Below are 27,761 nucleotides of genomic sequence, written 5' to 3' on the forward strand. Positions count from 1 at the left end.
TGACTCAATACTAATAATGGTGATGAGAACAATAATAACTGCACCTCTTTCATGGCATTTATCTTGCTACACCCTGGCTGTCTGTGGGCATACCTTGCTCCCTTATGGGCCCAGGATTTCAGCCATGTTCAGCCCGGACCCAGCATGCAGAGACCCCAGCTCACTCCTCCTGTCCATGCATATGAGTTTCCTGTGGCTGCTTTAACAAATGACCGCAAACTGGGTGGCTTTACATAAAACAAATGTTTTGTCTCACAGTCCTGGAGGCCAGAGGTCTGAGATAAAGGTGTGGGCAGGGTTGGTTCCTTCCGGAGGTTCTGAGGGAGGGAATCGGCCCCATCTCTCTCCCAGCTTCTGGAGGCTGCCAGCAACCCTCAGCGTTCCTTGGCTTGTGGCTGCGTCACTCCCATATCTTCCTCCATCTTCACACAGCCTTCCATTCTCTGTCTGTTTCCCCTTCTCTTTCCCTGTAAGGACAACTGTCCCTGGACTTAGAGCCCATCCTAAATCCAGGATGACCTCATCTCGGGAGCTTTCACTCGATCACATCTGGAAAGACCCTATTTCTAAGAAATCACAGTCACAGATGTGAGAGGTTAGGAGGTAGGCATATCTTTTAGTGGGGACACCACTGACCCCGTGATACCGTGGATATTTTCCCATCAGGACCTGTTTCTCTTTAAGTTTTTTTTTCTTAACGTCCTCCCCCAAAATTCAACCAGAAAAGCCTTTGTAGTACAGGGACCACGTGTCAGCATTTGCCCAGGGTCAAGGAGCAAAACTGCAAAGACGTTGAAGAACCGGGAATGAGAGGGGGCTGGTGTGATGGTATAGGGATCCCAAACCCTGAGGCAGTAAGCCTCAGTTTGCTCATCTGTAAAGGGGGTTTATTACACCATCCAGGTGAGGTCCACCCTGTTAAAGCTGCAACGTCACTCATCCAGCCTGTGGCTTGGCTCCCAGTGGGAAGTGGGAGAAGCCTTGTGTTACTGGAACAGGAGGAGAGAGAAAGTGTGCAACAGAGAAAGCCAAATCACGGGGTCTGGAAGGAGGAAATGAGATGGTGCTTATAGAGGCTTGAATAAATGTCATCAGAAGAATAAATATCTTGGAGGCAGGGGGTGGGGTCAAAGCTAGAAGACCCAGCACTGTCTCCAGCCCAGGAGAGCCTTTTCAAAGTGGATCTGATTAGGTGGCTCCCCCAAAAGTTAAACCTAAAGTTATCGTAAGACCGAGCCATTCCACTCCCAGGTATAGACCCCAAAGAGCTGAAAACAGGGACTCAAACGAATACCTGTACACCAATGTTCACAGCAGCACTAGTCACAACTGCCAAAAGGTGGAAACGGCCCAAATGTCTATCGACAGATGAGTGGATAAACAAAACGTGGTCCCTCCACATCTTGGAATATTATTCAGCCATAAAAAGGGCTGCTACAACGTGGACAAATTTTGAAAACATGATGCTGAGTGAAAGAAGCCAGACACCAAAGGCCACTTAGTGAATGATTCCATTTATATGAAACGTCCAGAACAGGCAAATCTATAGAGACAGAGAGAAGACTGATGGCGGTCAGGGACTGGGGGAGGGAGGGAGTAATGGGGAGTGACCACTAATGGGTACAAGGTCTCCTTTTGGGGTCACGGAAATGTTCTGGAACTAGCTAGAGTGGATGTTCGTACAACATTTTGAATGTACTTAATACCACTGAGTTGGTACACTTTAAGTGATTATCTTTTTGTTTTCTGAATTTCACCTCGATTAAAAAAAATTGAAAGTGAAAAAATAAGTGGATCCGAACAATATATATGCTCCTTTGTTTTCCAGAGAAACGGTTCCAGGCATCCAGAAATACCTTGTCCCCAAACAGAAGACGTGGAGATTTACAAATAAACTTTTAACAATGTTAAACGGGGTCCTTAAGCAATTCATCCCTTGTAGATCACCGGCCAACCTGTCGAGTGCCTATCATTATTAACAATATATAATAATGACATAATAACATATAATAACTTAATCATGTTGTTATTATTTTCCACCCTGATTACAGCATTGCAGGTCAGCAGGGTGAAGCAATGTCCCTGAGGCCATTCACCACAGAAGGAGCAGAGAGAGATTCAAATGAGGTCAATGCCAAAGCCAGCTCCTCTGGCTGATGACAGGAAACCAAAGCAAGTTGTGTGACAACAGGCCACGATCCCTGGGGAGGGGAGGCTCTGTGCAGGCTTGTCGTCCATATAAGCGAGAATCAAACCTTCCTTGAAGTCAGAAGGCAGGCAGGTCAGGGGGACTGTGTGAGGAAGCGGGTCCCCCAGGTGCCAACAATGTGGGGCTCAACCTTAGTCACTGTTGCCCCAGCCCCCAGGCCTTTCCTTCTCCCCCTACCAGGTCACACATATGGCTACGCCGGGCACATGAGTGCAGAACACAAAGGTGTCTTGGAGGGCAGAACGCCAGCCTCCTCCTCCTGGCAGGGTGTGGCAGGGAGGCCTACAGGTCTGACCAGCTTCCCAAAGGGGTGACCTTACAGGCAACAGTGCTGGACTCCCAGGCCAATGAGGGGAGGGGAGGCCAGGGCACTCAAGGTGGGAAAGGACATGACTGCCTTTTCTAAGTTATGTGTGTGGGATTGTTACTGGGCTCCAAGAAGTGACATGGACAACACAGTATCACTCAGTCCATCAATAGGTGAAGGGGTGACAAAGTTGTGGTCCATACGTAAGATGGAATACGATTCAGCAATGAAAAGGAACCAGTGACTGGTACACGCTGCCTCAAGTTATGCAGAGTCAAAGAAACCAGATGCAAAGGACCACACTGTGTGACTGCATTTATATGAAATATCCAGAAAAGGCAAATCTACAGACTCAGCACATCAGTGGTTGACTGGGGCTGGGGGTGGAAGTGGGGATGGACTGAAAATGGGACAGGAGGGATTTCCTTGGGTTGATGGAAAAGTTCTAAATCTGGACTGTAGTGATGGTTGCACCACTTGGAAATTTCACAGTATGCAAATGATCCCACTATAAATAGAAATAAAATTAAATTTTTAAAAACCTAAATAAAATTAAAATTTTAAAATAAAAAATTAAATCTAAATAAAACTTTAATTTTTTTTTTTTTTTTTTTTTTGGCTGTGCCACATGGCTTGCGGGATCTCAGTTTCCCGACCAGGGATTGAACCCAGGCCACAGTAGTGAAAGCCAGGAATCCTAACCACTAGGCCACCAGGGAGCTCCCAAACTTTAAAATTTTTTAAACTAAAAATTTTTTAAATAAAAAATAAATAAGATTTAAAAATTTTAAATCTAAATAAAGCAAAAATTTTAATAAAATAAAAATAAATAAATCAAAACTTAATAATTTTAAATCTAAATAAAACTAAAATTTTTCAAGTAAAAATAAAACAAAAAAGCAGCCCCTAGCCCAGATGCTATGGCCAACATGTAACAAAAACCTAAGCAAAAACAGAAAAAGTTCTCGTCAGTCATCACTAATAAACTGTACCTTTACAACCAGGTGTCGAGACATCCCTTGATGGTGAATGTCCAAACCACTGACCTAAAGGATGTCTTCAGATTCACCCCCATATCTATTTGGCTAGTTATTGATTTAACACCTGGAAGCTAAGTAGGGGCAAAGACCAGCTTACTCTGGATGACGGCTCACTCTCCAGCACCTGCTCAGTAATAAGAATTCCAGAAAGGTCTATTAAATGCATACTGAGAGGCAGTGATTGTTTGGGAGCCCAGCTCAGACTCTGGAGTCCAAAAGTAGCTCTGCTGGCTTCTCCATATGGAATCAACTTCTCTAAGCTTTGGGCCAGAGATTCAGTATTTCTGCATATGACCATCCAGTCTCTTTCTGTGCATGGTCTCAATACCTCCATGAATGGGCGTGGCTGCATGCCAATAAAACATATTTATGGACACCGAAATTTGATTTTCATAGAATGTTCATGTATGAAATAGTATTCTTTTGGGGTTTTTTCCCAAACATTCATAAAGGAAGAAGACATGCTTAGCTATTGGCCAAACAAAAGCTGTTTTGGTCACATAGTGTGCGGTTCCCTTTAGAAGAAATATCTAGAATAAGCAAATCTATAGAGACAGAGAGTGGATTCGCAGTTACCAGGGGCTGAGGGAGGAGGGGATGGGGAGTGAGTGCTGACGGGGATGGAGTTTCCTTTGTGGGGGATGGAAATATTCTGGAACTATATAGAGGTGATGGTTGCACAATACCGAGAATGTCCTAAATGCCTCTGAATTTTTCACTTTAAAATGGTTAATTTTTTTACTATATGAATTTCACCTCCATAAAAATTATGCACACATATATAATTAACGTTGGAGTATACGTGAAATATTAAGAACACTTTGCTGTACAGCAGAAATTAACACAACATTGTAAGTCAACTATACTTCAATAAAATAATTTTTTTTAAAAAAAGAGTAATACCGGGCTTCCCTGGTGGCGCAGTGGTTCAGAGTCCGCCTGCCGATGCAGGGGACATGGGTTCGTGCCCCGGTCTGGGAAGATTCCACATGCCACGGAGCGGCTGGGCCCGTGAGCCATGGCCGCTGAGCCTGCGCGTCCGGAGCCTGTGCTCCGCAACGGGAGAGGCCACAACAGTGAGAGGCCCGCGTACCGCAAAAAAAAAAAAAGAGCAATACTATTGACATTTTCATACATATATTTTGTAAAAAGCCACAAGTCAGGATGTGCCAGCCCTTGATTTAGGCAAATAAAAACAGCTTCCAGGATCAGAGGGCCTCTTCTAGGAAAAGTTCTTTACACGGGGTGTCTCTTATCTTCATCAACAGGTGACAAGGCATTCTCATGCTCCTTCGATGGGACAGGAACAAAGGTTCAAAAAGAGAAGGCCCTTCATTCAAAGTTACTGAGATATAAGTGCCAGGGCCAGGATCTGACCTGGGGTTCTGGCTGAGCACCCCCATTCTGTTCATTGCTCATCACACTAAACAGACCTGCTGTGAGGATTAAATGAGAAAACACATACAACTCTTCAATGCAGGACCTGGCATACAGTAGGTGCTTTTAAAAAATGTATTTATTTATTTTTTGGCTGCCTTGTGTCTTCGTTGCTGCGCGGGCTTTCTCTAGTTGCGGCGAGCAGGGGCTACTCTTCGTACAGTAGGTGCTTCATAAATGTTCCTCCACCTCTCATGTCCCTGCATCAATGAGACTGAGATAGTCATGGTCTGGCTGGTGAGGAGATGATGAGGGGTCCCCATAGGAATCCATCGGTCATCAACCACATGCAATTCTGCACCTTCCCTACATGCTCACTACTTAATTGTTCATAAACAGTAAGAAAATCTCAGAGACAGGGAGGCAAATTGGGAAGTGCCCTTTCTCATTGGACCTTGGCCACAAGCACGGCAGTGGCAAGGTGGTGACCTTCAGAAAAAAGCCCACTTGCAGGAGCACCCCTGCCTGCATCACTTCCCATCCTGGAGAAACACCGAGCTGCCAAACATCTTTGCAACATGGGGAGCTAAGTTTGGCAACACGCTGCAAAGAACTTATGCAAACTTAAGCAGAAATACCCCGACTGCCCCAGCTGGGAGTCATCGTGCAGTTGCTGCTGTCATGTGACTGTAATTCCTCTAGAGCATTCACAATTAGTCTTGGAAGCTCAGCTGTATTTTAAGTGACGTGTTTTCTGTAGAATTCCTGAGTGCTTGCTCTTGGGAGCTGGGCCAAGTGCACACAATAGCTATTTGGGGCGGAACAGCTAGTAAAGGGAGAGATGGTCTAGACTCTAGAAGAAAAGTGGAAAGAAGTAAAGGATACTAGAAATGGCCAGGACCCGGTTAAAGGAGATTGTAAGCTCTCTGTGGGCAGAAACGGAGCTGTGTACTTTTTTACCTTCCTCTCCATGTCCAGCAGAACATGGAGAGGGAGCTCAACATTTATTTTTTGTTCAGGCTCAAGACCTCTGATTTGCAAGTTTCCCGGGTCCTTAAAGACAGCCTGACAAGAGATGGTAAATGTAAAGCTGCATGCATACTACTCCAACAAGGCTCCACCAGTGACAGACATCACCAATCAGTCATGGAGAGACATCACTAATCAATCACAGTACTCTTTTCCAGCATTGAGCCAGGATGTAATCTCAGAATCTGTGCGAACACATCGCTCAAAACATTACCAATGGATTGGAGGGAAACTATCTGCCCCCTCAGGTTAGATTATTCATGTTGGGCTGTTAGGAGAGGATGGGAGACCTTGGGAAAGAGATGAGAACGAGGGCATCACCATCAAGAGGCATAAAGTTCCCAACTGGGAGAGGGGGGCTGGCAGGGCATGAACACAGAGTCAGTCCCTACCCTTTAGGAACTTAGCCATGACAGGGAGAAGGGTGCCCACGGCGTTCTTCAGCATCACCAGTTTGCTTACTGACCATGTAATCCTTGGACATGTGCCTTATTCTCCCCCGCTTAGCAGTGGGACAGGCTGCTTGGAAGCTTGGCCAAGAGTAAGTTACCCAGCTTGAAAGAGGTAGCGCTGGGACTTGACTTCGAGTCCAGAGCTCTTTCTCCAATAGCATCATCACCTGAGACGTCACAAAGACACATACCCACACAGGTGGGTGCAGCCTGGACAGCAGGGAGACAGGACCACAGCCTGAGAGGTGCCATGCTCCGAACCCCTCTGTGCCAAGCCTCTCCCTCTGCCTGAGACCCTCTATCTGGCTCATTCATCCATGCCTATAATCAGGCAGTAAATACTCATATCTCACAATGAAACTGACGCTCAGAGAGGTTGTGTGATGTGCCTAAGGACACACAGCTAAAGTGGCAACTGAAGCCCACGTTCTTTACACTCATTCGTGGCTCTGTGTAACTGGTTACATTCCCCGGGTGCTCTGCTGGAGTGTCTCACGCTGCCCCGGGAGGTCCTTGGTGGGTGGCCAGCATCCTCACATCACGTTTGTTTCAACACCAGGTCCACAGCTGGGCCTGGGGGACACAGAGATGAATCAAGGGAGGCCCCTGCCTTTGAGGGGCTCCCTTTCTGAAGAGGGAACCAGGCAGGCAGGCAGGCAGGCAGAAGAGCTGGTTACCATGACGGTATGAGCTTCCTGGGGCTGCCGCCACAAAGTGACACAAACTCGGTGGCTTAAGAGAACAGAAATGTATCCTCTTTAAGTTCTGGGGGCCAGAAGCCTGAAATTAAGGTGTCAATAGGGTTGGTTCCTTCTGATGAGGCTCCGAGGGAAAATCCGTCCCAGGCCTCCTTCCTGGCCTCTGGCAACCCCAGGCAATCTTTGGTGTTCCTTGGCTTATGGCAACAAAAGCTCCAATCTCTGTCCCCATCTTCACATGGCCTTCTCTACATTTGTATCTCTGTGTCCTTTCTCTTATAAGGACACTTATCATTGGATATAGGACCCATCCTAACCCAGGATGATCTCATTTTGATACCCCTAATTACATCTGCAAAGACCCTCTTTGCAATTAAAGTCACATTCACAGGTACCAGGAGTGAGGACATGGACATATCTTTTGGGGACACATTCAACTTATTACCACCCGTGGTGACAAAGAAGGTGCACAGGAGGCTGGGTGAGGAGGAGAGAGTGTAGACAATCCCACAGGAGCAGAGAGCCACCTGCAGAAGTTCCTCTGAAGAGCCTCAAGAGATGTAGCTATTCATTTGCTTGTTCATCCCTCTGGTGAACGTTTATTGAGCGCCTACTGTGTGCTGAACTGGGCTTGAAGAACATAATGGATCCAATATAGACCTGGCTCCCATCCTCCCTGTGATTCATACACTATTTGTGGTGGAGACAGAAGAAAAGCAAACAGGTAGATAAAAATAATGACCAGCGGTGAAAAGTGCCGCAGAACAACAACAACAGAAAAGAGGGGGTGGAGGAAGGAACTATATGGCCTGGGGAAGGGTACTATTTGTGGGCCCAGTGGGTGGGGGTGGAGCCTGGAGAGCCCACATTCACACTGAAACGCACAGTCAGATGAGCTGAGGACACAGCCTTTTCAACAAAGTGTGCTGGAACCACTGGGTATCCACGTGCAACAAAACAAAACAAAACAAAAAACCAGCCAAACAACAACAACAAAATTAACTCAAAATGGATCATTCACTTCAATGTAAAATGCAAAACTGTAAATCTTCTAGATGACAACATAGGGGAAAATCGAGATGACCTTGGGTTTGGCACTGACTTTTTAGATACGAGACCAAGAGCACAGTCTGTGAAAGGAAAAACTGATAAGCTGGGCTTCATTAAAATGAAAAACTTCTGTTCTGCAAAAGGCACCGTTAAGAGAATCAAAAGACAAGCCACAGACTGGGAGAAAATCTTTGCAAAACACCTACCAGGTAAAGGACTCGTGTCCAAAATATACAAAGGATTCTTAAAGTCCAATAAGAAAATAAAAAACCCAGTTAAAAACTGGGCCAAAGATCTGAACAGACCCCTCACCAAAGAAAATATACAGATGGCAAACAAGCATATGAAAAGGGGCTCCACATCAGATATCATCAGGGGATTGCAAATTAAAACAACAATGAGATACCACCAAACACCTATTAGCATGGCTGAAATATAAAAAACCAACACCACTCAATGCTGACGAGGATGTGGAGCAACAGGAACTCTCATTTGTTCATCGCTGGTGGTACAGCTACTTTGGAAGACAGTTTGGTGGTCTCTTACTAAGCTAAACAGAGTCTTATCCTACATTCCATCAATTGTGTTCCTAGGTATTTATCCAATTAATTTGAAAACTTATGTCCAGGCAAAAACCTGCACATGAATGTTTATAGCAGCCATATTCAATGCCTATTCAATAGCAACTCGATGGCCCCAAACCGGGAGCAACCAAGATGTCCTTCAATAGTTGAATGGACAAACTGTGGTACATCCATACCATGGAATATTACTCACTGATAAAAAGAAAGGAGCTATCAAGCCACCAAAAGACATGGAGGAATCTTAAATGCATACTGCTAAGTGAAAGAAGACTCTGAAAAAGCTACATATGGTGTGGTTCCAGCTCTGTGACATTCTGCAAAAGGTAAAACTACGGAACCTAACCAGGACTTAGAAGGGAGGGAGGGAGGGATTTTTAGGGCAGTGAAAACAGTTCTATATAGTTCTATATGATGTAACAGCAGATACATGTCACTATGCATTTGTTGAAACCCACAGAATGTCCAACACAAAGAGTGAACCCTAAAGTAAACTGTGGGCTTGAGTTAATAATAATGTATCGACATTGGCTGGATAATAATGTATCAATATGTAACAAAGGTTATCACGCTAAAGCAAGACGTTAATAATAGGGGAAACTGTGCCTTGGGAGGGGATATATGGGAACTCTTTGTACTTTCTGATCATTTTTTTCTGTAAACCTGTTGCTGCTCTATAAAAATAAAGTTCATTAGTTTAGGGGGGAGGGGGCGGGAGATAAGCCTGAGCCAGGCTAGTGGAAAGTGAGAGGACTGAACGCTTGGTGGAAGGCACAGCAAGTACAAAGCCTGGAGGGAGGAATGTGCTTGGTGTGTTCCAGAACTGGCAAGGAAACAGAATAGGAAGGGACGGGGATGGGCTGGAGAGAGCGGCAGGAGCTAGCTGAGGCTGAGGGGAGGCCCCAGGCGCCATTGAAGCAGAGGTCCGCAACTGACTGAGAATTATACATCCTGGGAAACAAATTTGATTCCCTTCAACTTCCCCTCGTTCTCATTCAGGGACACTGAGGCCCAGAGAACGGAATGACAGTGAGCAAAGCTCATCTAACCAGCACTTGAGTGAGCTCACAGGATATCGTCAACATTTCCACCAAAGAGAAAGCACCCGCGTGACCCTCATGATATCCCTTTGGGGTAAGGTACTATTATATTCTGCATTTCTCAAGATTAGGAAGTGAGCCCAGAGAGGCAGAGCCACTTGCTCACGGTCACACAGAGAGTGGTCAGTGGCCGAGGCTGACTCTCAACCATCACAGTGGCAGCCGCAGGAAGCATCTTGGAGCTCAAGTTGAAATCTCCAGCAGCCCGGGAAAGCTGCAGAGGGGATCCCTGCACTACTACCACCCCAGCAACTGTGCTTGGGACTGAAGCACCTCTGGGTGCCCCACACCTGGCAAATAGGGCTTATCAACAAGTGTTTGCCTAACCCACAATCTGAGGAATCACGATGAGATGGCACACCTCTGAGGCTCCTTCCAGCTGGGAGGGTCCAGGACTGTGGACCCCAGAGTGGTCTCTTGGTGCCTCTGTGATGGCAAGGCGACCCCCTGCAGTGTCCCTGGGCTGCGGGGATCCAGATGCTGTCAGTGACAAAACCCTCCTGGCCCCCAGGGAAGGCTTCCAGGTCAGGAGCTGCCTGCACCCCTTACCACCTGGCCGTGGGACTGTGGCTGACCATGGACACCTCCAGGCCTGAACATGGGTTCTGGGATCAAGAGACCAGGGCTGGATACTGGCTCCAGGTTACACCATGAGATGCTCTCCCTCTGATACCCACTTGGCTCCCCTTTTCCCCAGGTCTTGATTCACACATCTCCTCCTGGGAGATGGGTTCAAAATTCCACCATCCTCTTTCTCCCCTCCCACACACACTCACTACCCATCTCCCTCCCCTGCCTTCCCCAATATAGTTGTTTATTTCACTTCTCCGCCCCCATCCCCCACTACAGTGAAAGCCCCAAGGGTAAGGGGATTTGTCTGCCTGTTGGCAAACGTGTTCCCAGTGCCCACACAAGGCCAGCACACAGTAACAGCAGGAGTAACAGTCCGTTCCTGGCAGGTCCCATGCCTGGTGTGGGGCATCTGGTGGGGGGGGGGGTGTGTGGCGGGTGTTTACATGCTCACAGGGATGGCTTGTTCCCTGTGGCCCCTCTGGTGCTGGGTCTGTGTTGTTAGATTCGTTGTCATGAGTCTCCTCACTTACGTGAGTCAGTAAAGGCACCAGGCCTGCTGGCAGCTGTAGGACCTCAAGCGTCTCCCAGCACCTCCTAAGCCTCAGTTTCCCCGCCCTGAAGGGCTTCCTTGAGGGAGAGCGTCTCAAAGACTTAACATTTCTTGCTGTCATCATGCAAGGTTTTTGACAGAGTGGTGGGCATAACAGTGGATCAGGCTTGGTGGGTTCGCAGAAAATGAGGAGCTGAGTCCGCGGAAAGCCACTCTGAGCTCGCGGGACCCAGTTAACCGCATCCACCTAGGATTCTGTGGACCCCTCTGTGGCTGCGGGGGCCCATCTCCCCATCCATCAGGGATCCCTGCAGGCCCCGGATGCCGCCCCCGCTCCAGGTCCTCCCTGTGCTCCCGCAGGCGGGAGCCCACGGGGTGCCCCGGGGATCCCTGAGCGTCACGCTGCTGTTGTGGAGCGTGTGTTGACGCCGTCGCCGGGGAGACAGGCGGGGGCGGGCCCGGGCCGGGGGCGCCGCCTAGCTGCGCACGATGGGCCGATCCGGCCGCTCAGGGCCCTGGCGGCCTCAGTGGCCACTGCCGCCGCCGCCCGCCGGCTTATATACCGCGGCTAAATTTAGGCTGCGCCCGGAGCTCGTCCCCATCCGGGACGCGTTTCCGCCGCCGCCGCCTTGGCCCGGCCCCCGCGCGCGCCGCGCCTATAAGGCTTGGGCGGGCCCGGCCGCTGCCCGCAGAGTCGTCCCCACCCGCCCGCGTCCCGACCAGCCCGGCTCCGGGCAGCCACTCACCGGTGTCCCGAATCCGCGTCAGCCCCGGGTCCCAGCCATGGCGCTGAGCGAGCCCATCCTACCGTCCTTCTCCACTTTCGCCAGCCCGTGCCGGGAGCGCGGCCTGCAGGAGGTGAGGGCGGCAGGGACCGCGGGCGGCGGGGGCGGCTGGCTCAGGGTAGTAGAACGTGGGCTGCGGGGTAGTAGAACGCAGGCGGCAGGGACAGCGGGCTTAGGGTAGTAGAACGCAGGCAGCGGGCAGCGATCCCCGGCCCCGCCGCGCGCTCACGCCCGCGCCTATCGCTCTGTCACCCGCAGCGCTGGCCGCGCGCAGAGCCCGAGGCAGGCGGCACGGACGACGACCTCAACAGCGTGCTGGACTTCATCCTGTCCATGGGGCTGGACGGCCTGGGCGCTGAGTCCGCCCCGGAGCCGCCGCCGCCGCCGCCCCCGCCGCCTGCGTTCTACTACACTGAGCCCGGCGCCCCTCCTCCCTACGGCGCCCCCGCGGGCGGTTTGGTGTCCGAGCTACTGCGGCCCGAGCTGGACGTGCCGCCGGGGCCAGCGCTGCACGGTCGCTTCCTGCTGGCGCCGCCGGGCCGCCTGGTGAAAGCCGAACCCCCCGAGGCAGACGGCGGCGGCGGCTACGGCTGCGCGCCGGGCCTGGCCCGCGGACCTCGGGGCCTCAAGCGCGAGGGTGCCCCGGGCCCGGCAGCTGCGTGCATGCGAGGCCCCGGGGGCCGCCCCCCACCACCGCCCGACACGCCACCGCTCAGCCCAGACGGCCCCGCGCGCCTCCCCGCGCCCGGCGCGCGCGCCCCCTTCCCGCCTCCCTTCGGTGGCCCCGGCTTCGGCGCGCCCGGGCCCGGCCTGCATTACGCGCCGCCGGCGCCCGCGGCCTTCGGCCTCTTCGACGACGCGGCGGCCGCCGCCGCAGCTCTGGGCTTGGCGCCGCCAGCCGCCCGAGGTCTCCTCACGCCGCCCGCGTCTCCGCTGGAGCTGCTGGAGGCCAAGCCCAAGCGCGGCCGGCGGTCCTGGCCGCGCAAACGCACCGCCACGCACACCTGCAGTTACGCGGGCTGCGGCAAGACCTATACCAAGAGCTCCCACCTCAAGGCGCACCTGCGCACGCATACAGGTGGGCAGCGAGCACGGGCTGGGGACCAATGCGGGGGGAGCTGGAGGAAGGGCGTGCTTAGGAGCCCCCCCAGAGGGCGTGGCCCAGAGGTTGGGGAGGGGGCAAGGTCTTAGCCCCCCTGGGGCTTGGCTGGGGGCGTGGCTCCGGACCCTGGGGACGGGGCGCGCGCTTAGGACCCTCCTGGGAATGTGGCTCGGTACTTTGGGCAGGCATGCACACTTACGAAACCTAGGGGGATGCTATGTCTCAGACTGTCGTGGGGGGGGAAGGTGCAAGCTTAGGAGCCCCCCGGGGGCGTGGCTGAAAGACACTGCAGAGCGGACTGTGCGCGCTTAGGACCCCTGGGGAGTGAGGATCAGGAGACCCGGGAATGGGAGATAACGTGCCTAGGATCCCTAGAGGTTCAAAACATAGCGGGCGCCCTTCAGAGAGCTGGTTAGGGGTAGGTTGTGCGCGCCCGAGTAGCCACTAATCAGGGTGAGTGTCTGTGAGTATCAGAGCCACAGGCGGGAGGGAAACTAAGGCCGGCTCTCGCCCCCTCCCTGCAGGCGAAAAGCCCTATCACTGCAACTGGGACGGCTGCGGCTGGAAGTTTGCGCGATCCGACGAACTCACGCGCCACTACCGCAAGCACACGGGCCACCGGCCCTTCCAGTGCCACCTGTGCGACCGTGCCTTCTCACGCTCGGACCACCTGGCTCTGCACATGAAGCGGCACATGTAGCCTGGACGCCCCCCGCCCACCCGCGCGCGGCCGTGGCGGGTCCCACGCGCCGGGCACGGCCCCCTTCCAAACTGTGACTGGTATTTATTGGGCCCAGAGGACCGGGCCGGGCACAGCGTGGCCACCGAGGGGGCTCCCCCCACGACGACGACGGCGACGCCCGGCCCCCATCAGAGACTGAAGGCCCGGTGGGAGAAGACCACAATCCTCCTTGACGAGTTTTGTTTTCAAAATGGTGCAATAATTAAGTGTCGTCTTCCCCCCTGCCGGGTCTACACTAGAGGATCGAGGCTTGATGCCTCGTGAAAAATACAGCCTTAATTTGTACTGTGCAACATTTTTTATAATATTGTACATAATGACTGTGACAGATATTGTATTACTGTAAATAGGAAGACAGGTGGGCATTTTGACTGCCTGGTTCATTTTTATAAGATTTTGCTGTTTTTTAATTAAAAAAAAAGTTTTGCATCTTTTGAAAAAAATCACAGCACTGGTCTGGCTGCTTGGAAGCTGGGGGCTTGGGACACTTGGGAGGGGCTGGGGGGAACGGGCAGCTTTGATGGAGGGCAGCCTGGCAGAGGCAGGGTGAAGTGGGTCCTGCCCTGGCCAGCATCTGGGGTTGCCAGCTGCAGCCCCCAGCTGCCAGGAACCTGTGGGTTTTTCTATAAATTTAAACACTGCCTTTTAGGACTGAGGGAGAGTTATTTTAAGGTTGTTCCCTGAGCCATAAATTGCCTCTTTTTCCCCAGAGCTGGAGAAACTGCTGGTCCCACTGACGTGGCCTCCCCTGGGCTGAAAAAAGCCTTACCTCCTTTTGGAAGCTTCTGAGGTTTTAGCCAAACTTCTGTAGTGTGCAGACTTTTTTTTTTTTTTTTCCTTCAGAAGGGGCAAAATGCTGAGTTTCTGACCTGTTTTACCTTTCACTAGTCTTGCCTTTTAGCAGAATTTTTTTTTTTTATTTTTAAGATGAGTTCCCCATCCTGTTAGAAAAAAATGAAATCCACGTTTGAGGGTCATGGATGGTGAGTACGCTTTTCCAGTTGAGCAGAGGCCCAGAGAGGTAGCTATGGAACAGTGGTGTCAGGGTGCCAGCCTGGTCTGGCTGCCTCCCAGGGGTCCCTGAATCCCACTAGAGGGATTTCTGCAACAACCCACCTGTTGCTGGTGGTGGAGGGTTATAAGACCCTCCCCTGCAGCTGCCCTTGTGTGGAGTCACATCAGAGCCCCAGCCTTGCTGGCTGGAGGCGGCCACTCCAGAAATGTACCTCGTGAGCAAGGGAGGACCCCTGTACAGCACCCTGAATACCTCAATCAGGCGAGGAGGTGCCTCTCCCTGGCAGGTTCCCCCTCCTCTTCCCCCTTCTGGGGGCCCTGGGTGGGTAACCATGGCCACTAACAATTGCATAAGTTCTTTCCAGAAAGTGAAAATAGCTTGTAAGCAGCGCCTGTTTTAAAACACTCTTGCCCTATTGCGACAGAGGCTGGGATTTCCTCCCTTCCTCCCTCTCTTCATCCTTCCTCCCCACCCCCTACCCCTGACGGCAGCCCTGGAAACAGCTGAGAGCGTTTGGTAATCCACAAAAAGCAGAAATGGGAGATGACAATCTGATGCATCTTTCTCGAGTAAAGAGCCTGGGCCCACTTCCGCTGGCGATGGGGTGTGTGAGTGTGCGTGTGTGTGAGCCTCTGTACCCTCTCTCTGCAGGTTTTGCAAAAAACGATTCCAGAGCAGAGCACCGGCCCCCTCAATCCGTGGAAACGCCCCTCTTTGCTCAGAGCTGGTTTCAGAGGCAGTAGGAGTAGAAGACTCGCAAGAGATTTTAAATAAGTTTTTGGTACGGTCCTCCAGTCTTTCTTGTTGAGTTTTTAAACGCACGGGTAAAGCCATGTTTCTGGCTTGCTCGAAAACACCTCCCAGAGGCCTCTGAATCCAATGAGAGGCCACTTGTAAGGGGACTGAAGCTGCTGAGTTTCTGTTTCCTGAGTGCCTCCAACTGATACAATAGAAAGTGTCAGGCTCCTACGCAGCAGTGCGTTTCAGCAAGACACGTTTCAGCAAGACACGGGGCCGGCAAAGAGCTGGCTTGCACTGATTAATGCAGAAACACTCCCTCATCGTTTTCTCTGCCCCTTTCTGAAACCCAAATGTTGACTTCCTTCAAATAGCTTCTGGATGGGTGGTTCTCAGCCAGTTGCAACCCAGTCTTGAGATATTTGGGGTTTTCACAACTGGGGGATGCTGCTAGCATCTAGTGGGCGGGAGCCAGGGATGCTGCAGAAACATCGTAGAAGGCACAAGGTAGCCCCCTCCACAGAGAACCATTCGGTCTCAGTGCCGTTAGTGCCGCGGCTGAAACACCTGCTCGAGTTCCTAAAAGATCATCATTCATCCCTTTTACTAGCAAGGAGGGGGCGCCATCCCAGGACGCAAGTTTCCATGACAGATGCCACCCAGAGAAAAGTATGAATAAAACCTCACTGCTGGGCCCTGTCCCCATCCCTGTGACAAGACACAGAACACTATTCCTTCCTGGTGTCCACTTGAGAAAATATAAAATATCAAAGCAGAAAAAAAATTTTTTGCCCTGCATTCTACAACCCAATTTTCGTCAAAGTTTTTTGGAGGAAGGGGTTTCTGGTCAGTGGTTGAATTGTTTTTGCATGGCTGTGACTCTCACTGTATCCTCTTTTTTTTTCCAGGAAAAGTTATAACCATTTTTCCATATATTTTCCTCCACAATATGTTTTTATTATTTTAAATGGCTGCATAATATAACATTTGGACGTGCCAGAAGTTGCTTATGCAAACAAGCGCTGGGCATCTGTATGTACACACTGGGCCACATTTCAGATTGTCCCCCAGGGTTGGAAAGGATGACGGTTTTGGAGGACTTTGGGCATTGCCAAAATGCTCTCCCAAGAGTGACTCCAGTGATGGGGGAAAGATACAGGAGCTGTTTTTCTACTAGGAGTTTCCTGTATGTCAGGGAGCCCCAGGCATCCTAGAATGATGTGGTGTGAAGTGGGGGGAGGGAGAGCCTTCAGAGGGTCAGGTGAGTCCCAGCACATGCCTGACTCAGCACCTACCCCTTCAGCAAAGCTGAGCTAGCACCCAGGCTTAGCCACACCCTGGGGAGTTTCAAGGCAGCAAGCCAGAGATGAATGGCTCTCAAAGGCACCAGCACCAGGTGTCTCTGATAGCCTGGACCCACGCTGAGCTGGTGTGTGACAAGCACAGGGGTTTCTCAACCCCATGATCATCAACATCGGGGCTGGATCATCCTCGGTGGTAGATGCTGCCCCGTGCACTGTAGGACGTTAGCAGCATCCCTGGCCTCCACCCACTCGATACCAGCAGCACCTACGCCCCCGAGTTGTGACAACCAAAAATATCTCCAGACACTGCCAGTGTCCCCTGAAAGCAGGTTCACTCCAGTCTGAGAACCACTGGGTTAGGGAGTTCTGTGGACATGTGAGACACTTTGCATCTGTTAAGTATCTGACCTGAGGTGCTAGGATGCTGCACGTATTTAAATACAGAAACTGAGTGGGGGGGAGAGAAGAGGTAACACAAACACTGAGGGATCAGCCTGGTTTATACCATCTAACCCATCGGGAATTTCTTCTGGTGTGCAGTGTGAGCTACGAAGCTACATAAATTTTTTTCCAAATAATTCATACAGGGTTTCTCAATCTCGACACTGCTGACATCTGAGGCCGCATCCTTCTTTACTCTGGGGGACTGTCCTGCACATTGTAGGGTGTTCAGCAGCATTTCTGGTCTCGACCCAGGAGATGCCAGTAGCACCCCCAGCCCTGCAGTCCTGCAGTTGTGACAACAAAAATGTCTCTAAGTGTCCCTTGGAGGGGGAGGGTGCAGAATCGCCCACAGTGAGTACCACTGCTTAGGCAAAACCATTCTTTCCCATGGAAGCCCTCAGCTCTGCCTTGCGGGCCTGTTTCTTCGGCTGGGAGGTGAGGGTGGTGCTGCGGGGATGGAATGACAGACGGGAGATGAGTGCCCAGCACTGGGGTGTGGACTGCAGGGTGAGTCTCTCCTGTGAGATTGGTGTGTGTGAATTTCAAGTCTTGCTACCCACCATCTGTCTGTGTCTCTAGATAGACGGACGGACTGACGGATGGATAGATAGATAGATGATAGATAGATAGATAGATAGATAGATAGAAAGATGGATGGATGGATAGATAGGATGGATAGATGATAGATAATCTTTCTCTCAATCTCTCTCCCTTCCCTTCTCTCCACCTCTGTCTCATTCTCTCTCTCTCTCTCTCTCTCTCTCTCTCTCTCTCTCTCTCCTCCACTCATTCATTCAGCAAATGCTCCCAATTCCTCAGCACTGATCTGAGTCCTGGGGAAGCAGGAGTGACTCAGAAGTGACTCAGCCTTGCCTCTTCAACCACAGCCACTGTCAACAAAAGTTTGTTGAATGACTAACCCAGCGTGAACTTGAGCTGAGCTTCAGGCTGGGGCAGGTGCTTTCATCCCGGGCACTTAATACAAATTCTCTCTTTCAACCTTCCCACCAAGCTGGGGGGTTTGGGGGAGTGGAATAGCCACCCTCATTTTCCAAATGCAGAAATCTGGTGCGGAGAGAGGAAGGCTAGCCCCTTGCCCGGTGTGGGTGTAGGTGGTGGAGTGAGGGCTCCAACTCAGGTTGGTCCAATCTTGACGTCACAGCTCCTACCCATGCCTGGAAACATCTACATGCTAAACTGCATCAAGCTCGCCTTGTTTTCTTCCACGCACACAGTCTGGGGGTTCCTGGAAGCCCCAGTGAGCTCCTTCGAGGCTTCCGTCTGAATATCCCGGAAAACTCACTTTCCGGGAAAATCTTGGGCAGGGAGAAATGGGGTCAGGAAACACAGGTGTCGGGGGGCAGCCTGGCTAGGTGAATGGAGTTCCCTGAGATGTTGTAATAAGAAACAAAAGGAGGCCGGAAGGAAGAAGTTCCCCCCAAAAGCTCCCACTCCTAGGTGTAGACCCCAAAGAATTAAAAACAAGGACTCAGACAGATGCTTGTACATCAGTGTTCACAGCAGCGGGATTCCCAGCCACCAAAAGGGGGAAACAACACACATGGCCATCAACTGATGAGTGGATAGACAAAAGGTGACACATCCATGGAACAGAATATTAACTAAACCATAAACGGGAAAGAAGCACGAACACAGCTACCAGGTAGATGAACCTCAAAAACATTATCCTGAATAATATGTGAGGTCCTAGAGCAGCTAAATCCACAGAGACAGGAAGTAGAAGGGTGGGTGCCAGGGGTTGGGGGAGAGGACCAGGGAGTTAATGTTTAATGGGGACAGGGTTTCTGTGTGAGGTGATGAAAAAGTTTTGGACATAGTTAGTTAGCATGGTTGCATAACAGTGTGAATAAAATTAATAGCACTGAATCGAATACTTAAAAATGGTTAAAATGGTAAATTTTATGTTATGTACATCTTATGATGATTTTTTTTAAAAAAAGGCTTGGGAGTCTCCGTAGGCATGAGGTAGGGAGAGAGATTTCTATGAGTCAGACCCTGTGATGAGTGTTTTCCAGGCATTTGTGCCCATTTTACAGGTAGGAAAATGGAGGCCTGGGGAGACGAGGCCACTGTCCACATAATGGAGCTGAGCTTTGAACCTGAGGCTTCCTAAAATGAAAGTTTTTCTCCATCTGGATGTCTCTGCAGTAGACAGTCCCTGGGTCTCTCTGACCCTCTGTTTCTCCACCTGAAAACACCCAGGGCAATGGCTCCTCTACATGGACCACATACTGGGGACAATTTTGTCTTCCCAACAAAATCAGATGGTATCCTATAGTAGGCCACTATCATTCTAGAATAAATCCAAAGATTTCATTGTGGTCTGGGGAGCCCCACCTCCTCCTGCCCACCTCTCCTTCATGTCTCTGTGTGCACTCAGCCACACTGTTCTCCTTACTGTCCAGCAGACATGCTCCCCTTCAGTGCTGCCTCAGGGCCTTTGGACATGCTGTTCCCTAGACCTGAGATGCTGTTCCCTGGATTCTTCCCATAGCTGCACTGGGAGAATCTCTGCAGCCTCAAAGCCAGAAACCAGATCCTCAGGTGAAAGGCAGGAGGCCACCAGACAAGGGGCTGGGGCCCTGCTGGCCCTCACCCCACAGGGGGTGAAAGAAGCTGTCCCTGGAATCTCAATTCCCATCACCTTTGCTTCTTAAGCCGTGCCTGGGAAAACCCCTCAGAGACGTCATCTCTCCTCTTGTAGAAGAGGAAACTGAGGCCCAGAGGTGTTTCCCAGAGTCATACACCGATGCTAGGACTCCCACTCTGAAGGTAGGGGTTTTCCCTTAGCTGTGCACTCGCAGAAGGCCAGGTTCACTCTGGTTCATGAGGGAGGCTGAGAGAGGAGGCAAATCTCAACACCCCATCCTCCACCGGTTTTAATTCTTTTTTTTTTGGAGGAGCGTAAGGGTGGAGCAGGGTTACATTTATGGCCATTTGTGGCTCTGGGCATAAAAAGACATGCCCTCCAGACCTGCCTCAGGGCCTTTGCACTTGCTGTTCACTCAGCCAGAAATGCTGGCCAGCTGCTCCTTGTCCTTCAAGGCCCTGACCATCCATCCAGCTGACCTTAGCCCCTCCCTGGGATGGAGGACTCAATGTCCTCCTCCCACTGGACCACACTCAGCCACTTCTTTCAGATGAATGGGCTCCTCCAGGCCTGACTGCACGTTGGCAAACGGTACCCAAGCAGGTGGAACTCGGCGGTGGGCGGGGCGTCCGGGGGTGCAGATGAACTCTTCAATGTGCCAGGGAGGTGAGCAGTGCATGGGGAGGCTCAGAAAAGGGGAGGAAACTGCCCGAGGTCACACAGCAGGAAAAGCCAGAGCTCCCTGGAGTTCTGTCTCCCAAATCCTTACCCAGACTCCCCACGGCTGAGACCCTGTGGCCATCCTGTCTCAGAAGGCTCTGTGCCCCACACCCGCCTCACCCCTCTCCTCCACAAATCCCAGGGCCTTGGCTGGGCCTCCTGGGAGAGCACAGCTCATTCAGCCTCATGGGACCCCTATCTATCCTGCCTCCAATGTTGGGGCTCATGGATTGGCCCACCTGGGAGGGAGTGGAGTGGAGGGAGACCCCACATATGGGGCTTTCAGGAGAGCACAGGAGGGCACAGGGGTGACCATCAGCTTTGCGCTCTCTCAAGCCCTATAACACGGTTCTTCCACCATGACCCATGCCTGTGAAGGCACCCCTTTCTCCTCTGAGGTCCCACACCCTTCTCTACCCTTCTCTGGGTTCCTTAAGCATTTCTCACCCCAGAACCTGGAGGCTGGTTCTGACTTGGGGTTCCCTGGGGGCGGAGGCCAGGCCCTGGCTGGGACCAACCAAGGGAGACAACCTCACTGTTCTGGGGGGGACACAGCCCTGGGAGGATGGGGACAGGTCCCCCGCCAAGACCCTGCTCCAGGCCTGAGTACTTTCTCTAGGCTGTGTCGCCTCCATTTCCCTATTCTCTTCCCTTCCATCTCTTGTTTTCTTTCTTTTGTCATGGTCGTAAAATACACATAACCTAAAATGAACCATTTTGCCCAGTATCAAGTGTACCTACAGTTCCGTGGCCTCAGGTACCCTCACACTGTTGGGCAGCCATCACCACCATCCATCTCCAGAACTTGTTCATCTTCTCAAACTGAAACGCTGGCCCCATTGAACACTCACTGCCCAGCCCCTTCCCCCAGGCCCTGGCACCCACCACTCTACCTTCTGTCTCTACGAATCTGACTCCCTTAGGGACCTCACGTAAGCGGAGACCTACAGTATTTGTCCTTTTGTGACTGGTTTATTGCACTCAGCATAATGTCCTCAAGGTTTATCTACACTGTTAAATGTCAGAACTTCCTTCCTTTTTAAGGCTGAATAATATTCCATTGCGTGGATAACCCACATTTGTTTGTTTATTCATCCCGTGATAGATACTTGGGCTGCTTCCACCTTTTGGCTGTTGTGGGTAAAGCTGCCATGAACACGGGTATGCAGACATGTTTCTGAGACCCTGCTTTCGGGGATCGACCCAGAAGTAGAATTGCTGGATCCCTTGTTTTCTTTTGAAAGCTTTATGCGCTGCCTCTCAGAAAGTCGGAAGTGTTTTTCTTTTCTGAACAGCTCACCCAGGAGCTGCAGGCTCAGGCCGAGCATCTGCAAATCTCTCAGTGTTTGGATGTCCCTTCTGCACCAGCTCGCCACTGCTAGCTCCAACCAGCCACTCTCTGGGCCTCGGTTTCCTCCTCTGTGAAATGGGGGCAACAGAAAAGGGGAGGGAGCGCTGCCAGCAGCATAGCTTCGGGGTCGCCCGGAAATCGGGGTTTTGCAGCAGCATGGGCTGTGCAGAGAGGCAGAGGCTCCCCAGGAGCCGGACAGGCCTGCGGTCGAGGTGCCGCTCACACCCGGCACGCCCGTCCGCCCGCTCAGCCTACAGGCTGCTCTGCTTGCAGCCAGCACCCGGCCCCACCAGGCCTGGACTACCCGGGACAGCCTTCTCGGGAGGGAACACAGACCCCTGGAGGCCAGATCAAGAGACCCTCCACTGGGCCAGGGCCTGAGCTGGGCTGACGTCATCCACCCTCACTCCAAAGCAGCAGAGGCCGTACAGTGGGGACAGGCCAGCCAGGCCTCCTGGTCCCTTGTCCACCTTGAGCCACGGGAGTGGACACGCTGGCTGAGTGCACCTGCTTGCCAGGACCTGCTCCATTTTAACCTAGAACAACATGAACAGAACATTCTATTGACAAGCCTTTCTATTTTTCCCTCCCCTCCACCACTTTTTTTTTTTTTTTTAACAGAGGGAGTCTGGAAACCAACTAGACTGAACAGACACATCTAGAACACTCCACCCAACAGCGGCAAAATACACATGAACATTCCCCAGGATGGGCCACCAACCAACCTCAACAAATTGAAGCGGCTTGAGATAATACCAAGTATGTTCTTCGACAACAATGGAATGAAATTAGAAACCCCGGAGAGAAAGCTGGCAAACCCGGAAATACGTGGAAATTTAGTAATAATAGTACAGAATTACCTCCAAGATCGAACCAGCAAATCCCAGAGGCAGGAGATTGGTTCCGGGGCCGAGGCTGGGGGCAGCTCTGAGGCTGGGGGGAGGTGGGGCGCAGATCTGGCTTTGCTTGGGGGCCTGCGTGCACCCAGGATTCATCTGCAGATCTTGGGGGGAGGGCGGGTCCGTGAGGTCTCCGGGTGTCCCTTGGGGATTTCTTGTGGTTCCCATGGGGTCGTGGCCTCCAGAATGGGAGCCTGCCCTGATGCGCGCGGGTGACCCCCGAACCCCCAAGGGCAGCTCACCTCGTGGCTCCAGTGGGGTGCGCTGGGGGGCTGCTTCTGAGAGCCTGCCCCAGCCGTCCAGACAGCCTCCTCCCTTGCTTGTTTAGAACATGCTGGAGACTCCTTCACTCTGCATTCTGGTCTTTAATGGTCAGCAGTCTCTCTCCTCTGAGCCTCTGCTTCTCCCACATCACTCTCCACCTTTCACCTTAATCTCCGAGCACCCCCCCCCGCCCCGATCTGACTCACTCTTGCTCCTCCCCAACCCCACATCTTTGCAGAGGCTGTTCCTTATGCCAAAAAGCCCTTCCTATGTATCCATGGAGGGACAGTCCATCCTTCAAGGCTTAGCTCAAGCGTCACCTCCTCTGGGAAGACTGCCCTGACTCCCCCAGCAAAACCTCTTCTCCCCACCATGTGGGCCCGACCTCTGGGGTGGGGGCACCTGCATGGGTATCTGGCACCCCCATCCGATGGGGCCTGAGCAGCCAGGAGTGAGGGGTGCCGCATGACCGGGGGGGCCTGGCTGAGAAGGAGTCAGCACCACGAGCAGATGCAGTGGCTCTGTTCCCGGGGTCCTCATACGCAACCAAACCCCAAATTCAGGCTCTCCTGGGGTAGCAGGATTTCTGACCAACTCCAGGAGTCGGTGCCGACGCTAATGCGGGGGAGTGTGCAGCATGCAGTGTAGACAGGACTTGGGGTCTGACAGCCCGGGTCACCCCAGCTCTGGGGTTTGCCTCTGCCCAATCTCTGGGAGCCAGAGCTTCCCCCTGGGCTGCTCAGAAAAGTAAATCAGAGTCAAGTTCCCTCCGACACACGTACTGTGGGAGCTCAGCCTCTGCCGTTTCCTCCCCTCCATCCTCCATGGGGGATTGAATCTTATCTGGTGGGTCTTGGGCAGTGCCCAGAAGTTGCCATGTGTGCAGCGCCCCGGGGGCTGGCTCAGCCACACTTTGAGACACGCGGCTCTAAACTGTCAGGGTCATTCAGGAAATAGTTCTGCACCCGCCGAATGCCAGATGCTGTTCGCTGTTCGAGAGGCTGCCATCCTGCCTTCTCCAGGACATCCTGATTGCCCTCCGCCTCCATCACCCCTGATTTCAACCTTGACCCCGAGTTGGCCTTTTGGGGACTGTCCCAAGACCTAAAGACACACTCCTTGGCCAAACCCCCTGTCTGTGGCCTCTGGGTTCTATGATATTTCAAAGCAAGGAGAAAAACCAGGAATCAGGAGTCCAGCCAGCCCCATTTTTCACTTGGCTTCAAAATATGCCCAGAGGTGCCAATCCCAGCTCTCAGAAGCAGAATTCTCCACATTCCTGGTGTGTTTCCGTTGAACCCCAAACCTCAAACACATCCTGATGTCTCATTTCCTCAACAAGGCCTGGGGTGACTTAGGCCAGCTTGCCGGGGGCTCATCGGTTCATTTTGAGTCACACGGAGGTTTGTCGAAGGAAGGGTTTCTCATCTCAGAAGTTGGCGACTGTTCCATTAAGCACGGCTGGTTCCCACCAACTCTCTGCCTGCCTCAGTGCGGTTCACTGCAGGAGCCCATGGCCGGCTTTGCCCTGCCTGCCAGGATCTGCGCTCCCGATGACTTGGAGGGGCAGCCCCGGTCACAAGGCAGGGGCTGGGGACACTGGACAGGTCTGAGCTGTGCTCCTGAGTTCATCACTGTCAACCTGTGACTCCCAGGCCCCCATTTCCTGCCCTGTCAAAAGGGGTCCTTAGCAGCTGTCTTGGTAGCTGCTGTCTGATGCATGGGGCCTGCCCTATGCCTGGCACACAGTAGGTGCTCAATGAAGGAATGGTGGCCGTTATTAAGAGAGAGACAGGGAGTTCCCTGGTGGTCCAGTGGTTAGGACTCCGTGCTTTCACTGCCGAGGTCCTGAGTTCGATCCCTGGTCGGGGAACTAATAAGATCCTGCATGCCTTGTGGTGTGACCAAAAAAAGAAAGAGAGACAGTAGAACTCCAAAGGAACACGCCCACTCATTCCGCTTACTCCTGCTGGCCTCTGGGAGGTGGGACTGGAGGTGGGGGGACTGCCATGTCTTGGGACAGTCCTGATGTCACTGGCAACTGAGCCGACTTCTGCACAGGGAGACTCAGGCACCCTATGGAAAGGCACAGGGAGAGCGTCAGTGCAGGTGACCTCGTCCTGGACCTTTCTGCAGTGTAAGCGGGCGTCTCAGGGGTGCCTCTTTGAGTGGGAGGGGCCCCTGCAAGATTTTTGCCTGGAAGAAACGTTGTGGCAATTATTTTTATTATCGTTGTTGCCGTTGTTGGCATGTTGGTTTAAGAAATAATTGGGATGTTCATTGCCAGCACTATTCACGACAGCCAAAAAGTAGGAAGAACCCGAGTATCCATCAAAGAATGAATAAACTAACGAAATGTGGCCCATCCACACAATGGAATATTACTCAGCCGTAAAACGGAAGGAAGCGCTGACAACACACGCTCCAAACGTTGATGAACCCTGAAAACATCAGACTGAGGGAGAGAAGCCAAACATGAAAGGCCATGTGGTGTATGATTTCATTTACATGAAATGTCTAGAACAGGCAAATCCATAGAGACAGAAAGCAAGATCAGTGGTTGTCAGGGGCTGGGGGAGGGAAGTGGGGAGTGATTGCTCCTGGGGATGGGTCTCTTTTTGGGGTGATGGAAATGTTCTGGAACTAGAGGTGGTGGTTGCACAACATCGTGAATGTATTAAATGCCACTGAATTATATACTTTAAATGGTTAATTTTATGTTACGTGAATTTCACCTCAATAAAAGCAAAACGATTTCTAAAGAAGCAATTGGGAATAGAGGTTTCAATGGCAAAACTTTGCTATTTTTAACGAAATTCTTTTCGTGAATGTCAAAGTAAAATAAAATTGATCAAGGGATGCACAGATAACAAAACATCGTATATACATACACACAAGGTGCATACGACGTGCACAATGTACATACCTCTATACGATGGGATATTATTCAGCCTTAAAAAGGAAGGACATTCTGACATATACTACGACATGGATGAAACCTGAGGACATTATGCTAAGTGAAATAAGCCCGTCACAAAAGGACAAATACCGCATGATTCCATTTATGTGAGGTCCAGAGCAGTCACCTCCAGAAAGTAGAAGGGTGGGGTGCCAGGGGTTGGGGGAGGGCGATGGGAAGTTAGTGTTTCATGGGGACAGTTTCAGTTGGGGAAGATGAAAACGTTCTGGAGGTGAATGGTGGTGACGGTTGTACAATAACGTGAGTGTACTTAATGCCACTGAACTGTGCTCTTAAAAATGGCTGGGATGGTGAATTTTAAGTTATGTGTATTCTACAACAGTTTAATAAATAAGCAAATAAGTAGGAAAATCAGAGTAACAACAAAAAACGAACCTGCAGCCTCTTGGACTCCCAAACAGTAATTTCACATCTGCTTGGATGATGGTAACATTCACTCATTATACTAACAACGGACACACAGGAAGGGTGAACGTTCAAACCGTCTTTTCCATTTTCATTACGTTATACTATATAGAGTGCTAGCACTGTGTATAACTGCATACATGAGTGATTTTCAGGAAAACGATGGATTTCCCATTTTATGGTTAAAAAAAAAAAATTCCTTACAGCCTGAGCATTTGCCAGCCTTGAGCCAAGATAGGAAAGAGGGCCCCGAATATAGAGCATGAGGGATGGAAGAAATGGAATGACCTTGACACTATCATTAGATTCACAGAAGGAGCCATTCCTTCTGTGAATTTCACATAATTTCCTTTAAATATATTGGTTCTATGGGAAAACTGGGAGGGGACTTCTGGTTTAACAATGTTGCAAACAATGTAGCATTTAATTTTTATTCTTCCAAGTAATGCCACCTGCACCCCAGAGAGAGCTAAAAATCAAATTACACAGGAATCAGAAACTGTTCAGCCCTAATGAAAAAATTAATTCAGCTGGAGCTCAGTGGGGGCAGAGAAACTGTCTGGCTCACCACTGCCTTTCCAGTACCCAGCTCAGGCCCTATATCTGGCCGTGGCAAACTATGGCTTGAGGGCTGAATATGGCCCTCCAGCTGCTTTTGTAAATCTGCTTTTGTAATAAAGCTTTATTGGTACACAGCCACACGCATTCATTGACAACTACTCAATGGCTGCTTCTGTACTATAATGGCAGGCTTGAGTCATTGCAACAGACACTGTATGGCCTTAAAAGCCAAAATATTTACTACCCGGCCCCTTACAGAAAGTTTGCTGTCCCCTGGTCTAGAACAACATAAGTGACAGTAAAAAGTGTGCTGAATTAAATCAGATGCAAAGTAGAATTGGCTGCTGGCAGCATCTCCTGTTTCTGGAAACACAAATGCATTTGCGTGCATCAGGTTCTTGAAGAAATATAGCAAATCGACTTTGTATGGTTCTCCAAGGCTCCTAGGAGAAAGTTACAAATGACAAACAGTAGGAAAGAGTGCCCAGGCCTCGGGACTTGAACAGAGTAACTGGAGCCTCTCAGGTAATTGGAGGGAGGTGATTTGGTGAGAATGGGCACTGCTGTCATTTAACCAACTGCAAGCGGGAGGAATTTTCTAGATCCAGTTTCACAGCCACCACAGGCCCTCGGTGAAAGTCAGATGAGGGTAGCTTCCTGAGTCTCACTGCCTGACTTCAACCCTTATAGGTGCCTGGCAAAATCTCCCGTCTGTCCCGGGTCCCTGAAGCCCACAAGAAAGTGCACAAGCCCATGGAGACTCTTAGTCTGTTTTGTGGGGAGCTGACCCAGCCCATGACTGATGGAAAATGCCTGCTTGTTTGCTCAGCCATGCTTCCAAAGAAGAATTTTAGTTCAAGGAATACATGTGGCA

At 51.2% G+C, this 27,761-nt stretch overlaps 1 protein-coding gene and 1 long non-coding RNA gene across 2 annotated transcripts; one reads left to right on the forward strand and one right to left on the reverse strand.

Moving 5' to 3' along the window:
• The first annotated feature begins 11,643 nt into the window (after positions 1 to 11,643).
• KLF2 (KLF transcription factor 2) lies at positions 11,644 to 14,041 on the forward strand. Its single transcript, XM_019951222.2, has 3 exons — positions 11,644 to 11,824; positions 12,010 to 12,829; positions 13,378 to 14,041. The coding sequence occupies exons 1-3, from the start codon at positions 11,750 to 11,752 to the stop codon at positions 13,551 to 13,553; spliced, it is 1,071 nt and encodes a 356-aa protein (XP_019806781.1). The 5' UTR covers positions 11,644 to 11,749; the 3' UTR covers positions 13,554 to 14,041.
• Positions 14,042 to 20,557: 6,516 nt separating this feature from the next.
• LOC117311688 (uncharacterized) lies at positions 20,558 to 23,107 on the reverse strand. Its single transcript, XR_004525986.2, has 3 exons — positions 22,920 to 23,107; positions 22,639 to 22,781; positions 20,558 to 22,314 (listed from the first exon to the last, which is right to left on the reverse strand). It is a non-coding gene; the product is annotated as an uncharacterized lncRNA (long non-coding RNA).
• Positions 23,108 to 27,761: the final 4,654 nt, after the last annotated feature.

Source organism: Tursiops truncatus, chromosome 3, assembly GCF_011762595.2.
Source record: "Tursiops truncatus isolate mTurTru1 chromosome 3, mTurTru1.mat.Y, whole genome shotgun sequence".
NCBI lineage: Eukaryota > Metazoa > Chordata > Mammalia > Artiodactyla > Delphinidae > Tursiops > Tursiops truncatus.